This window comes from Agrilus planipennis, unplaced genomic scaffold (genome assembly GCF_000699045.2).
Source record: "Agrilus planipennis isolate EAB-ADULT unplaced genomic scaffold, Apla_2.0 scaffold30, whole genome shotgun sequence".
NCBI lineage: Eukaryota > Metazoa > Arthropoda > Insecta > Coleoptera > Buprestidae > Agrilus > Agrilus planipennis.
In genome coordinates, this window is record NW_020438923.1 from 1,121,308 (window position 1) to 1,137,821 (window position 16,514).

Genomic DNA, 16,514 nt, shown 5'->3' on the forward strand with positions numbered 1-16,514 from the left:
GAATTTATTAGGTAACTTGTAATAATCTCAATTGTGACATGTTTCTTTAAAAATTATTTTAAGTTTCTTAATTTTTAATATCAACTAAAATACCTAGTAAATTTGTGGTAAAGGTCTAGATGGTGGCCCCCACACAAAAATTCGTGGCGGTCTAACCCCCATAAAACGTTATAGGGGTTCAATGTTAATAAATATGCCAATTTTTGTACATTTCTAGGCATGTAAATATTTATATCTATAGTCATTCTTAAACAATATTTAAAGGTAAAACTAATGAAAAATACATAAAAATATTGAGAAAGTTATATAAAACATTATTTAAATATCTTTATCAATAGGGTAGGTTAGGTTAGGTTATCGGGTTTTGTTCAAGTGACCACCCTCTTTCGATCCCCCACCTCCACCCGCTTGAAAATATTTTTTTTATTGAATTTTATTTGAATTATAGTTATGAACATTGTCAAAATAATCAACTTTCAATCCCCATAACTTTTTATGCGGGTGAGACCGCCGCAAATTTTTTGTGGGGTTTTACTCAGGTGACCACCCTCTTTCGATCCCCCCTACCCCCATCCCCATCTAACCCCCATAATTTTTCATGGGGGTGAGACCGCCACGAACTTTTTATGGTAGAGTGGTGGGGGAGACCTCCTGTTTCGATCCCTCCTTGCCATCATCTTAGACATTTACCGCTAGCGAAATCGCGGGGTAAAACCTGGTTCTTCACAAAGAGTGATTGAAATTCTTCTGAAACCACTCCCTATCGAATTACAACTTTTCTTCTTATCTACGTCTGAAAATGATATGATCGTTTTTATAGGTACGCCCCTTTAGATAGATTAATGTTTACTTTACAGTATTGAATAGTTTAAATGTCTACACAAAAGTTATTATTACATTCCCTATAGCATACCAAACATTCTACTCGTTTATTTGAGTAACAACAATAAACATCAGGTACCTACATATTATATATAGATAGATAATTATTATGGTCTATCACGAACGAGACCAAATAAAAAGACTACGTGTTTTATGATAAGTGATAACGTCAAACTCAAGTTTCTTATCTTTCATTCACGCAGGAAACGTCAAATTTTTTAATTTCTTTCTATTTACCTCTCCACCTTGATTTCTTCAGTTTGTTTGTCCAAATAACGTATCGCACCTATCCAACAATAATATTTACCGAAAGCGAAGAAGGTAGGTACCTAGTGCTTGCGGAAGTTCGTCAACACCGACGTCTGTTTCTTTTTTCTGCCTTCGATTAAAATTACCGTGGCACTTCCGTACCATCAGCTGGCAGCAGCAGTAGTAGGGACGAGGAATGCCGCATGTGTAAATAAAAAAAAAAGGAAACGTGTGTGGACGCCCTTATCGAAGGGGTCCCGCGCGTTTCTGTTATAGATATTTGTCGGATTCCTGCGAGCAGGGTCGTTGACGGTTATAAGACTTAGATTGGGACGAAACCCCGCTGAGAAAAAGTGAGAGACACGGTTAATATCGTGCTGGCTTAAGGGTGAAAGATACAGGGCCGGTTTAGACAGGTTTCGAAAAGAAAAGAATATCAACGGTTTCTTGGAAGGAAACGAATTAATTCTGTGTATACTTAATGCAGTTATTATCGCAGCAGAAAATTTCCAACAATTTTATTGGCGTTATATGTATATACCTATATCTACCTGGTTTGTTTATACACATAAATAAACTTCTGTTATCACAATTTTATCACTTTCGTAAGTAACCCCTGCCAGACTTAGGTCTTCAAGATTTTTATTTTTAAATACATAGATAATTGTAGAAATGTGCAAATATGTTTTTTAAACGTATTTAAATACAAAATGCAAATGCTTTTTTGATTTGTTGTTATTTCAAATGTAAAACACAAAATAGATTTTCCTTTTCTATTTTAAATGCTAAATGCAAAATACGTATTTTCAAATAAGTTTTTTTGATGTAAAATAAACATCAATCGTTTTATATCAAAATTTTTACAACTCTATTTTGTTTCTGATCTTTTACACACTGTAATAAGAGAATGAAATGGAATCCATAGTTTCTTTAGCTTTGGGTTCATCTAACAAGTGAAGTTTTTCGAATAGTTTTCTAAGAATTTTGGATTACCTATAGGCATTTATTAGCACACCACAATATCTTGTATCTGTTACGTATCTTGTTTTCAGTTTTACACAGCTGGCGTATATCAATTCGATATTGTTTTGGGGGGCTGTTTTGTCGTAATTCATAGAATTTCGTAGTTCCTTGCTAAAAGTACGATAAGTGATGATTTGACATGTGCTGATATCAATTTGGAACTTCAAAATTCCATGGACCAAGACATTGAACCCGGAAAACAATATCGATTCGATATTTTAGATTATCAATTTCCAAGGAGTTTAGAATTTTTTGGTCTCTCTTCAGTTAAAGAATTAGAAAGCATTCATGAAATGTCTCGTTGCCCCTTTGTAACACCTTCAATGGCCAATGTGAGCACCTTTCATTCATCATTTTATATAATCGGTGATACTAGCAAAACTTATAACAGCAAAAACGTATTTTGCTTTTGCAAATAGAAAATACTTTGAGAAACGTATTTTAAATCAAATACAAAATGCTTTTCTCAAAATATTATGTAAATGCAAGGCAAAAATAGATATTTTTTATTTCCAACAAAAAATAGATACATTATATGATGTCGAAGGGTTGGGTTACCCCGAGTTGCGGTTAAGAAAGTTGTTTCATATAAATTATTAAATAGAAAAACAAAAATTCGTACCACTTCAATTCCCCGTTTGTGGTCGACCTTGTCCTTGTACGTTAAACTCTCCAATTTATCGTTGGTTATGCAAGCAATCGATGTATTTTTAAGTGTACTCTATTATTGTTATTTGTACGCCGTGTACCTAGCTTGTTTATTGTTTTTTTATAAGCTCGCGTACGCAAATGACTTGAATTACAAATGTTTAACGCGGTCAATTCAATCCCGAAGAATTACATTATCGACTGACTACATAGAATAGATCACGTACGGTGCGTGCATGTTTAGTCTCTCGTAGTTCTTGTGTTATGTCGGGCAAATTCGTTTGCAATAATTTTACAAATGGAAAAGACCACTGGACGGACACCTGGTTTTCGGGAAATATATACATGTAAATATCCCAAGAGGCCAACACTAACGGACTTAACATTTCGTTTGGATTTGTTTTGTGGCAAAAGCAAGGTCACAATAATTTTTATGGTTTTTTAATTGACGAATGAATGCATGTTATATCGAATGGCACAAAATATATTACTTATTTAGACGTGCAATGGTGGGTGGTTGTTGGTTGTAACAAGGACCTTCCAAATCCTGATTTTTAAAGAGATTCCTAATATAACCAAAATTGTATAAGGTTTTCAAACTTGTTCATCAAAGATTCTAGTGTCTACTTTGGTGTAAAAATAACGGATGGTACTTACGAACAGAAACTTTCTTGGGATCGTACGTGGCAACTTTCTGGTCTAATTTTTCGATTTTGGTCTTGAGACTGTGGGATCTCTCGGTGATCTTCTGCAGGTCCTTGGTTAACTCGGTGAAGATGTCGTTCGCGGCCAGGACGAGTGACGCAAGCTGCCTGAGCGCGTTGCTGAGAGTGCTGTTGGTGACGGCATCCAATTCTCCGTCCGAAATCTTCGGTTTTCCATCCTCGTCGAAGAGGCTCGTTCGGCTCACGTACTTGGGCTCGACCACCCTTTGCACGAAGGGCATTTCTTCGAATCATACGCTTTGTCCATACCTTTTTCGCGCACCGGCAGCCACTCACTATTTATTTATTTATTTATTTATTAATTTCACCCCGCGACAAAGGAAAATCAAATTGGAAACCGGAAAAACTGTATTATTAAAAGTGAATACGATAACTCGCGTACGCGATGTCTACCGGTCGGCCACCGGGTCGACTTGGAAGATCGTGGGCCATACCACGATGAAGATGGTCAGCGATGTCGACTTCTTCGGCTACGGAATGGTACTGGTGCGCGCCGTGAGCTTCTGGTGATGCGGAGGTCGAGACAGTTGAAGACCGTTTGTGGATTTCGCTTTCCCGCTGCTCCACGTTCGAATATGCGATCGGGTGCGCGCGCATCCACGGTCGTCGCGACGCACGCAACAGGTAAAAAAGTGTCCGAAGAAATCTGCAAAAGAAAAACATTGAAAATCGGCCGGGGTTTGCAAATTACAGCTTCAAGAAATACGTTTGCGGAAATTTTAAATGTTGAGTTTTCCAAAGGAGCTTTACAGTATCCTGCCTGTTATGTAGGAACGCTACGGGCGCTTGTTACAGTCGTTGCGACGCCTGTAACAATTGAATGATCGACAAAAGAAATCTGCAAGAAAAAAATTGAAAATCGGTCGAGTTTTTCGAATTACAGCTTCAAGAAATACGTGTCCGGAAAATGGAAATGTTAAGTTTTCCAAAATGTTCTTTACAGTATCCTGCCTGTTATGTAGGAACGCTACGGGCGCTTGTTACAGTCGTTGCGACGCCTGTAACAATTGAATGATCGACAAAAGTAATCTGCAAGAAAAAAATTTGAAAATCGCCCAGTTTTTCAAATTACAGTTTCACAAAATAAGCTTTCGGAAAATTGAAATGCTAAGTTCCAATTCAACGAAACAAGATTCTTTACAGTATCCTATTTAATATAAAGTGCGCCCGGATGAGGGCGCATTCACAGACGTCGCGACGCTTATAACAGGCAAAAGACTGTTAGAAGAAATCTGCAAGAAAAGCGTCCTTCTGGAAAATGGATATGGTTCCAATCGAGCGAAAGTTTTCCAACAAGAATCTTTATAGTATCCTGCGCGACATACAGTTTAAAGAAACTGTTTTGTGGCGCTGATTGTACACATCAACATAGATCGCTGTAACTTTGTTTTTTGTGCCTGTTCATTTGTGCTTTTGTATTGGAGATGTCGAAAATCCTGGAAGGATTTATTATAACTACATACACCCAGGACACAGCAGTCCTAATGATGAAAATTTTGCATACCAAATAGTAAGAGAAATGAATAAAAGATTAACAGTCCTTTTCTGGAAAAGCGCTGCATTGCATCGTTAATGATGAGTTTGCAGCAGACTGTGATGTGTTAAAAGCGCACCTAGAAATAAAAGGATAACGACGACAGATAAAACTGCAAAAAAAAAAATTAATAAACCAGGAAAGTTGCTTCTCTATATTTCCCGTTATCTGTGATGGCGGTTTATAAGTTTTATTTTTTTCGCTTGGTATCATAAATGATCCCACTAATGATCAAAAAAATAAAATGAATGGAGAACTTAATACGAGAGGATTTAATATCCTTTAGCGGGAAAACTGTATTAACGTATCGCAATATGTACCGATCCAGTCCATGATGTGAATACATCAAAGGATTTTCATTCCCGGTCTTTTTGTAAAATCGTTTGTGGTAGTCCATGCATGGGGATGATTAATCAAAAACAAAAGAAACAGAGTATTAAATGGTCAAAGTTTTCAGAACTTTTCATAAAATACAAAATTAATTGTACCACATGTAATAAGATTAATATCATCAATTTACTTCATAATGTTTCCTTCTTCGATAATATTTTGGTGTCCTGTGGGACAATGTTACAATTTGCCCTTACGAATTGCGGATTATATAGGGGTAGATACTCATCATTAACCAGTAGTTTAGTTTGGAACTATGAGTGGATTAATCAAGTTGTTCTCAACTAAATCCCTTGATGTTTGTTTAATCGTAACATAAAGAGGTCAAATGGCCTGATCCAATAATAAGAGTGATGCAATAATTAACCTTTTCAATTACTAACGGCGATGACGGTAATACTTTCGAAGATCTCTGAAGGAGATGTTCTTTTGTTTTATTTAAGATTGTTTGTTGTTTTCTTTGAGCAATTGTTCAATAAAACAGTAGCGAACAAATTCTTGAGAGAAAATAATAAAACAATTTCAAAACTTGGTAACAGTAGATATTGTAGATTTTCCATAAAGAAAATTGCATGAAATTTGGGGTTCTGATACATAATAAAAAATCACACTCGTATTTCATCAAAACTTTTATTGGTAAATAATTCCTGAAGTTACAAGTACAATATGTTGTAATAGTGTTTTTACATTTAAGCAAAAGATAACAAGATTTTAATAAATTAATGTTTATTACAATATTAACATTCGAAGAGGCATTTTGCAGTCAACAAGTTTCTTACCTAGGAATATTTTATTTATTTAGTTGTACGCATATTATAAGTATATAATATATTTTTACACATTTATTATTTTTTTTGTCTGACCGCATAAATTTCGATCAGCAAGCTTTAATATGTCATATTACTATTGTTACTATTACAGATATCATAGTAGGTGGTCATTATACGTTATAATTTACCCAATACAGATACACCTCACAGACATTTATTAGCATCATTGTTTATGTTTATTAATAGGTTTTCTTTGTTTAATTAATTTTTTTCACTATTATTATTATTTATACTTACATCGAAAACAGATGTTTGCAGTAGATATAACAAGTGATCTTACATTACTTACCTACGGATTTCTATAAATTTTACAGTATCAGATGCATATTAATAAATTGATATTTACATACATACAGTACAATTTTCACACAAACATGCACCTTTAAGTATATATTGTACATAATTTACTTGCTAAAGGCAGTGTTTTATACTTAGATAATCGTCATATGCGTTCTAACTAATAACTAAATACAGTAATTCATTAAAAGATGGTTTTGTACAGTATGTCACAAAAATCGGCGAAGAATCTGTGAAATGTGTGTCACTATTATTCTTATTTCCAATTCTACACTCATTTGTTTTCAATATAATCTTTAAAATAGTTAAAACAAAATTGATCTTCTTTTTGTGGCATTCAGTTGTTTAACTCTTCCATTGTCAGATGTTTAATTTTTAACGTCTCATTTGTTTTATTCAAGTATTAGTCCATTGTTTATTATAAAAACATGACTTTTTAGGTAAAATTTTTCTTAATTTCAAGCTTATCGATAAAGGACTTCAATTTTGGCGTTATCAGCACAAGTTAAGTTTAGTATCTACGTCCCTTCAGCGTGATTTTGTTTTTTATTTCTTAATTGTGTTACAGGTGATCAGAGGAAGCCGAAACGGCATTTTGCATTAATAACAGGATTGTAATTAAGTTTAATGGCGCCTCAGGGGTGCCTATAAATTTAGCCGACTTCCACGACCCAAATTGATTACAGTTCCCTCAACCAATCGTAGAGATATATCATATTACCGGTTACATAGGCAAATTGCATTAAACGAGGCTTAAGGCTTTTACACAAAATTCCTTCTTGTTAGAAATTATCAGGGGTGCATTTTGCAAAGTGGCTAATATAAGTGAAGGTTCGGTATCAACCCCGTACCTCATCGTCAGTGGCAAATTTTCAACTGTTTTGTTAAAAGACATTAAAATGATCTTAAAGGTGTTGGTAGAAATTGGATTAATATAGGGGGTTGAGTTATTAATATAGTCAAAAGGTAACTTTAAACGAAGATGAAACTGGAATTATGACTCGACTGTAGACTTAGTTGTAAATTGTCCTGGCTCCTCCACCAAAATTTTCGACAAATCCTTTTTGATAAATGATTGCTGTTAGCAATTAATTAACAAATAATCGAACTCAAAGTTTTCAGACTTTGTACGCATTTGTTCAAATGCAATAAAGATCAAGAATTTACACTATTAATATGCTAGTACTTAATGTAATCTTAATCTAATACGTACTACAATTTCGAAAGTAATGAGACGTATTTCGAATTATATAGATATGGTACCTAGATTTGGAAAAATTCGACTTTCAGCCTACCCAGATTTTTTGTATGCCTCTTTGCTAGGCCCCTTTGTTTTTTTTTGATATATATATATATTTATTTCTTCTTTTAGTTATTGAATTTGCTAGGCCCCTTTATATATATATTTCTTTTATTTATTGAATTTTTCTCAGTAATTACCCACTGCAAGTCTAGATAGGTACTGATGAGTGTCCGACTGTGAAGAAAATATATTAGTAGCGAAGAAGCCCGAAATATTTAATCCTTAGAAGGGGGTGGAAAAGGGGTGGCGGTTTTTATCGCGTCAGTATGTGATACGGCGTTTTAGGCCGCGAAGGATTTTGGCTATGCGTCCACCTCGTGGCAAACCTCCATGTAGTCCGGGTGGAGCATGATGTCCTTGATCATATCCTTGAGCATTGTGTAACGAGGGAACATCGGGTACAGTTTCGAATTCACATAGTCGTTCTAAACGTAAACATACAGGGTGATATGTAATTAGTTTAAATCAACCAACTTTTTGGAAGGTATTTTAAAAGATTCACGAATGACCTCTTTATCTAGTGTATTCCGAAGAGGACATTTGGTTTATGAATGTGTGGATTATTGGATTTACTATTGGGTTGTTCGAAAAGTCATTTCGTTTTTTCCCGACAGAGGATTTAATTATATTCTTTTGCACCCAACTTCACATTTAAGCCGTATAATTTTTATATGCTTTGAGAACTCATATAGCAAGACTTGTGTGTGAAAAATTCCAATTAATTCTACGCAGTAGCTTTTGGTTGGTGCCCTTTTAAATATGGAGAGCGATAAGCAGCATTTTCGACATATCTTACTGTTTTACTACAGAAAGGGTAAAAATGCTGTTCAAGCCAGAAAGAAATTGACTGATGTGTATGGAGAAGGTGTGTTGACAGTACGCCAGTGCCAGAACTGGTTCGCTAAATTTCGATCCGGCAATTTTGATGTCGAAGATGCACCACGTTCGGGAAGGCCGGTTGAAGCTGATAAAGACGCGATAAAGGCATTAGTTGATGTGAACCGGCGAATAACAACACGTGAGATCGGATTGAGGTTAAATTTATCAAATTCAACAGTTTATGACCACTTGAAAGGCCTGGGATTATCCTCGAAGCTCGATGTATGGGTTCCCCATGTTCTCACAGAGAGAAATCTGTGTCGCCGCATTGACGTCTGCGATTCGCTTCTCAAACGTCACGAAAATGATCCGTTTTTGAAGCGCATCATCACTGGGGACGAAAAATGGGTTGTATACAACAACGTCAAACGCAAGAGGTCATGGAGCAAAAAAGATGAACCGGCTCAAACCATTTCCAAAGCCGATATTCACCAAAAAAAGGTGATGCTGTCTGTTTGGTGGGATTTTAAAGGAATCGTTTTTTTTGAGCTTTTACCGGATAACACAACGATTAATTCGGAAGTCTACTGTCATCAGCTGGACAAACTGAATGATGCACTTCAACAGAAAAGGTCAGAACTAATCAACAGGAAAGGTGTAGTGTTTCACCAAGACAACGCGAGACCTCACACAAGTTTGGTCACTCGCCAAAAGCTTTTACAGCTTGAATGGGATACAATGCTACACCCACCATATTCTCCAGACCTGGCACCATCGGATTATTATTTGTTCCGGTCACTCCAAAATTTTTTACACGGTAAAACCTTCACCTCAAATGAGGAGATCAAAAACCTCTTCGATCAGTTTTTTGCCAGCAAAGACCAAAAATTTTATGAGCGTGGAATTATGCTACTACCAGAAAGATGGCAAAAGGTGTTGGACCAGAACGGTCAATATATAATTTAATAAAGTATTTGTTTATTATACGAAAACTGTCTTTTATTTCCACAAAAAAAAAAAAACGAAATGACTTTCCGAACAACCCTATATTTTGAGGATAATATTTTCGGAAGCGATAAATTTCATTTGTTTGCTACTGAATAATTTCTGAAGAAATAAAAGAATAATAATAATAGAAGAAGAAATAATGACGTTGTTCACCTTGAGTTGTCTAATTAGATTTCGTAGGCCAGAATATTTTTTGAGAAGCCTGTACAGGTCGTTGGTCATCTGCGTGTTCTCGGAATCAATTTGGGACGTGGTCATGTCTGAAACAATAAAAAAAAAAAAAACAATTTCTAAACAACATACAAACGTAAAATAGCGTAGTCATTTATTTTGTGTTTCGTTTATCCAATTAGGCGATTCTTTTGTTTTATGCAGTCAATTCGTAAATTTATTTTGGCACGAGGCAACGGTGCTGCAACGTGGCGGAGGTAGTAGCGGAAGATCCTGATGTCGCGTTAAAAAAAAAAAAAAAAAACAATTTATTTCCTGAAGTCTTTATTAACTGCCTCGTAAAAACTTAACTCTGGAAATGCCGCTGGAATCGGGCAATCTCTCCCTTTCAGACGCTTCTTGCGGGTCATAAAAGATGATAGCATGTCCCGAATGCATACAGGGTGTTAATAACTGAAATAACTGCATTTGTGTATTTTACTCAATTAACCGGGGAAAAAAAATGTCAAAAATTGCAGTAGCTGTGTATTATAATTGGAAAACGAGTTCACCATTGGTATTTGATTAAAAAGTGTCTATTTTATGTGGTCGTTAAAATGTCGTTTAGATAAGGACTTCACTACTTTTGAACGTCAGTATCTACATTGTTATTTTATTTTCGCTAAAGAGAACGAACAGGCGAGAGGCAGCAAAGTAAAATGCGAAAAGGCATTTGCACAATGGGATTATCCAGTCATGCTTACTGTCCTGTCGCTGGATTTTCTTTCCTTGAACACGGGGATCTTTCTTACCTTTTCTTTTGCCTTCCTATCTTTGGTTAATGTTCTTACATGCCAAGAGTGCGGAAATAGAACATGCTAAATAAAGTCACTAACTGAACCATTTCGAAATCTGTTATCTATTTGTTATATTTTTTCTAATGAATATATATATATATATGTGTATTGTTTAGTTGTTTAGCAATTTGGAACTCTATAAGGTAATTTTCTTACTTTCCAGGCGTTCTATGCGTTCCTTTTTACTTTGGGCTTCTTCTGCCAACTTCGCCGTAGTCTTGACGCCCTCTCCCGATTTCTGGGCCTTTTCCATAATGGTACACGCCCTTAATACGAACGCGGGTACGGTTTCTTGTTTCTCTTGCTTCGGGATGTCCACGAGCGTCCAGTATTCCGTTTCCAGTCGGATCACCTCCTAGAAGGAAGAAAATAATTCATCCGTGGACGTGATGGTAAGTGTCCAAATATTATTTATACTTTAACTATACGGGTATTTTTAAGCTAAAACCGCTTTCTGTATGAACCCATAAAACACCCTAGCGAAAGTTAGTTTCTTGTCCAATGGAAACGATTTTAAATTAAAGTTGACTTTGATAAAGTGCGGGATTAGGGATTACCTAATCTCACATGTTGATAATGGATACTGGCTACATTTCCAATTCGTTCTTATTGTTATTGCTAGCTCACTTTGTTACTTTGCCGTCGCGCTGCTACGAAAATGGAATTGTCGTCCATTAAACGGGAGATTACATGGTAGCAATCCAATTTTGCTTAAAGTTCACGTTTATTAACGTTCGATCGAGCGCGCGCGTGAAATAATCTAGATAAATGACATTCCGATCGATGATCCGTTAACTTACAAACGGCTCGTTCGCGCTGTGATAGCGTCAAGTGCTTGCTTGTAACACGCTATCTTCACTTGTTTTTCTAACTACGCCACTGGTTAGATGACAGTTGCCATCCGAGAAGTTTACGCGCGGCACCACGACATGCGAAAAATAAGTTATCGTTTTCGCTTTTTTCTGTTTTCTTTTTTGTCGCTGCGTTATTCTTGTGAAAATAAATTTTGGATTCAGTGCTTGTTCTCCGACTAAAAGCCCGTAGAAATGGGTAGCGGTAGGGTCTTAAGCTGCCTCTGGATTATGTTCCTGACTGGCGTGGGGTCTATTCCTTTTTCTATCTCGAAATATTCAAACGTTTTGTTTCTTCTACGGATCGAGTTCTTTCTTTTGTTCAGACTCGTTCTGCTGTTTGCTGAGTTGTCCAATAAAACTCCAATTGGATCTTTTTTCTTCTAGAAAAGTTCCTGCGGTTAAGGACCACTTAAGATATCCCCCGTTCAAGTCGAAGGAGTTGCCAAAAACGCGATTACGAAATTATGCGGGGACAGCCGAACCAAAAACAAGAAATGAAATTTTGTCTTTTGTTTATTCCCTTGCACAAATGTGATCGAAATTTAAAATTGTGTAAGGCTTGTGGTTGGGCCTGTACTGGAACATAGTCTTCCAAGACTTGGTGTAATAGAGTTCCGAACTGTCTCAGAATTTTCGCAGTTTGACACAACAAGTTTAGGCCCCTGTGACCGTAGAAACCACTTGGTATTGACGTACAGTTTGTTGGGTGACGCACAAATGCCTCGCTTTCGAAATCGAGAAATAGTTTCCGAGTGACAAAACTTCCTGATAAAGGATCAAACGACGGACATGAATAGAAATGACAATCCTTCATCTAACAGTTGACTAGTAACTGCGACTACGATTATTGTACAACATCGAAAGTAAATGTTTTAAACTTTCTCGAGCATTTTGAAGTCATTACATTGTAGTTAGTTATTATTACGTTGTGGTGAAATTGAATTACATTGCGGTTATACGGCGCGATCAAACTTGAGAAAATTTACATCAGATTCAATTTTGAAACGTTCAAAAAGTTTTAGAAAATACTACAAATGGCACAGTGAACGCCATCTGTAGCACGATGCTACATTTTAGGATTACGTATGCTCCAACAAGGTCCACTTGTGTGGATATCTACTTGCTGAAAACGAATCCCGGCGTAGCCAACCTCAACGTGATAGGCACGTTAGCTTAATCGAATAAAATAATTCGAAGTGGNACTTCGAATTATTTTATTCGATTAAGCTAACGTGCCTATCACGTTGAGGTTGGCTACGCCGGGATTCGTTTTCAGCAAGTAGATATCCACACAAGTGGACCTTGTTTGAGCATACGTAATAATAAAATGTAGCATCGAGCTACAGATGGCGTTTACTGCGCCATTTGTAGTATTTTCTAAAACGCGCTGTTAAGACACCAGGTAAAAGTTGGTCTGTGTTCTGTTGGAGATGCCTGCGACGCGCTGATGAGATCCAAAAGTCTGGCAGTTTCGACAGAATACAGACCACTTCGAATTATTTTATTCAAAAAGTTATTAATTTGTTATCTATTTCGATAATTTCTTTACGATTTTTTTCGCACTGGGGTCGTTGTTAGGGAACGGGCTTGTGAAACGGGATCGTCGTACTTTTTGATCGATAAGCTAATTATGAACATACTTACTTATTAAACTAGTAAAGAGAATGAGAAGGCAATAATAATGAATCGCTAATCTCTCAAACGCCGACAAAGAGAAGACGCTCGCCCCGATGTCAACTTAATAACGAACTTTCAATTTAGAACAGACGCTGGAGCGTCGCGGCGGTCGACTTGTGCGCCATCGAACCCGGACGCCTTTGCCCCATTTTCTTCTCTTCATTACTCCGTATTATAACCTACAAGCATCGATTTAGAATTAAACGAAAAATGAGATAGATCGATTCCGATCGTGGTGTTAATTTTAATGAACGTCTGTCAGTTGCTCCGTCAATTGTAATTGGACAAGGAATGACGTTAGGTAGTTTCGATTTGGCGATAATTGGAATATATTTCTGACACAAGGGTTGGATAATAACATTCTCTTTGTAACTACCATCAGTCTAAGTGTTGAGTCTTCGACTGAAAGAAAAGGGACATGTTGCTGTTGTTGTGGTAGTAAAGGTATAAAGAAATAAAAATGCTTTCCACTGTTATCACTGTTGTTTATTAACTCTGGTCATATTGGTTCTTCATCATCATCATAAGGTCGTCAGTCCTGAGACTGGTTGGACACGCACTTCCACTCTTTCCTATCCTGAGCTAATCTTCGCATTTCCCTAAAACTAGAACAACCCACGTCCTTAACTATTTGCGAACAGTAATCTAATCTGGGTCTATCTCTACTCCTCTTAACTTCTGTTTCTGCCTCTAATATGTCTCTGATTAGACCTTCACGCATAAGAAGGTGTCCCACCAACCTATCTCGCCTAGACTTCCATAGAATCCTGTGTTTTCCTATTCTATCTAATACCTCTTTATTTCTAACCTTCTCTATCCACGGTATCCTCATCATTCGCCTATAACACCACATTTCGAACGCTTCTAACCTTTTGTTTTCCGCCGCGCCCACCGTCGCCCAAGTCTCAACCCCGAATTATAAGCCATTTAGCAAAAGTTTTTGTAAATTTTAAGTGAAAGAAATTGAAACTATGTCCAGAGTATCTGCAGCAAGTAAAGCAGGGCTTCATGCCAGAAGTTAAGTCAAGATTTTGCATAAGCAAATTAATTAACTAAAATAGTGAAGATTCCTCGTATTAAAACTGTCTGCAATGTCCTAACAAATTCTGCACAGCTGGCTGCTTTTCATTTTGTAATACTGAAACAATGCATCAAAAGTTTTTCGAAATTCTTATCTAACTATGCGTCATGCGCTTCGTGGAGGGATGATGTTGTTTGAGGAATCTATGTCAGAGATAATTTGTATTTTGCGATAGTAGTAAGTATTTTTTGGCCTTAAGATAAGATGACATCTGTCTGAGATCACTTATCTTTATTAATGTAATAATTGTTGAATTTTGCTACCACATCCTACCTCCTCTGTCCCTATGACTAAATCTTGACATTTGACAAATCCAACACTTCAATATTGATTGATGATTTTTATGACTATACAAGATTAGGTAGGCCTCAGACACAATTACATCCCTTTTTCAAATTCCAGAAGTCGCATCTTACATATGTATACGAATTTCGGGAGTGGGGTTGGGGGGATCGAAAGAGGAGGTCTCCCCCACAACTGTACCATAAAAAGTTCGTGGCGGTCTCACCCACATAAAAAGTTATAGGGGTTCAAAGTTAATAAATATGCCAATTTTTATACATTTCTAGGCATGTANTTTTCGACCCAATTACAATAACTTCCTAATGGGAAGTTAATAAAAATAATAAGAAAGTTATAAAGAACATTATTTAAATATCTTTATCAATAGGGTATGTTAGGTTAGGTTAAGTTATCGGGTTTTGTTCAAGTGACCACCCTCTTTCGATCCCCCACCTCCACCCGCTTGAAAATAATTATTTTATTGAATTTTATTTGAATTTTAGTGTATGAAAATTGTCAAAATAATCAACTTTCAACCCCCATAACTTTTTATGGGGGTGAGACCGCCGCAAATTTTTTAAGGAGTTTAGTGTATGAAAATTGTCACAATAGTCAACTTTCAACCCCCATAACTTCTTATGGGGGTGAGACCGCCACGAACTTTTTATGGGTTTTTACTCAGGTGTCCACCCACTTTCGATTCCCCCTACCCCCACCTCCATCTAACCCCCATAACTTTTTATGGGGGTGAGACCGCCACGAACTTTCTATAGTACAGTGGTGGGGCAGACCCCCTCTTTCGATCCCATCCACCCTTCGGGGGTGGGGGCCATCATCTAGACATTTACCAACTTTATTGTAAACTACTTCTAGACAATTTAAGACACAAGATAATTTTCCGTAGGTTTGATAAGTTGAAAACTTCTGAACCATTCAGTTCTATATCTAAATTGCGGACTCAATAAATCTGTATCGCGATACGACGCAATTCGCACAGCTCCGTTTTGGATTCACCTCGGAAAACGAAGTGATTTACCGCGTCTGTATATGGTATATGTGTAAAACATATACAAATATATGCATATATGTATACGTGTAGGGTTTTGTATGATAGCAGAGATGCTATTCTGCTAAAAACATTCACATGTATGTATATATTGTATAGTACGAGGGTGGATTGATAAGTTTCCGGCCTAACCAAGAGATGACGCCACTAGGCCTACCTTGAGGTGACATTCTATAGTACCATCCTTGGATAGCTTGTAGCTATAGTTTCAGCCCGATCTCCTTGCTAGTGTAGGTTTGACAGCACGCTGAACAAGACGCCTCTGTGGTTTTCGTAAAAATGGAAAAGCAGGAAAATCGTGCTGTCATCAAATACTTTTATTTGAAGGGGTTAACGCCGAAGGAAATTAAAAAAGAGATGGACTCAACACTGGGGACATCCTCCCCGTCATATTCAACCGTTAAGCAGTGGGTTTCCGAGTTTAAAAAGGGTCGTGTGAGCACCTCTGATGGGCCTCGCTCAGGACGCCCCGTTGAGGTCACAACTCCAGATATGATCGAAAAAATTCATCAAATAGTGCTGGGAGACCGCAGATTGAAAGTGCGTGAGATAGCTGAGACCTGTAAGATGTCATATGAACGTGTGCAACATATTTTGCACCAACATTTGCATATGGAAAAGCTCTGTGCAAGATGGGTGCCGCGTTTGCTAACAGTCGACCAAAAATTGATTCGAAAAAACATTTCTACCGCAAATTTGTCATTGTATAAGCGTAATCCAAGCGAATTTTTGCGTCGATTCGTAACCGTTGACGAAACGTGGGTCCACCACTACACTCCTGAAACCAAAGAACAGTCTAAACAGTGGATTGGACCAGGGGAACCAACTCCAAAGAAGGC

The 16,514-nt window shown here is 37.0% G+C and overlaps 2 protein-coding genes and 1 long non-coding RNA gene across 4 annotated transcripts in view; 1 reads left to right on the forward strand and 2 right to left on the reverse strand.

The window, feature by feature from the left end:
- LOC108732268 (Nance-Horan syndrome protein) overlaps positions 1–4,061 on the reverse strand; it is a 59,363-nt gene extending 55,302 nt beyond the window's left edge. For both annotated transcript variants that reach the window (XR_001937063.1, XM_018462963.1), the window contains exon 1: positions 3,460–4,061. Coding sequence is in view for 1 of the 2 variants with exons in the window: in XM_018462963.1 (XP_018318465.1) it covers positions 3,460–3,748 (289 nt within the window). In the remaining variant the exon portion in view is untranslated. The remainder of the gene's footprint in view (positions 1–3,459) is intronic.
- Positions 1–10,959, forward strand: part of LOC108732283 — a 38,160-nt gene extending 27,201 nt beyond the window's left edge. Inside the window, exon 6 of the long non-coding RNA XR_001937066.1 lies at positions 10,879–10,959. This is a non-coding gene — a long non-coding RNA (uncharacterized LOC108732283). The remainder of the gene's footprint in view (positions 1–10,878) is intronic.
- The window catches only part of LOC108732282, a 40,339-nt gene continuing 29,973 nt past the window's right edge, over positions 6,149–16,514 (reverse strand). The window contains exons 3-5 of the mRNA XM_025973868.1: positions 10,872–11,070; positions 9,862–9,968; positions 6,149–8,306 (exon numbers count right to left, since the gene is read on the reverse strand). Of these exons, the coding sequence (XP_025829653.1) occupies positions 8,184–8,306; positions 9,862–9,968; positions 10,872–11,070 (429 nt within the window). The 3' untranslated portion in view covers positions 6,149–8,183. The remainder of the gene's footprint in view (positions 8,307–9,861; positions 9,969–10,871; positions 11,071–16,514) is intronic.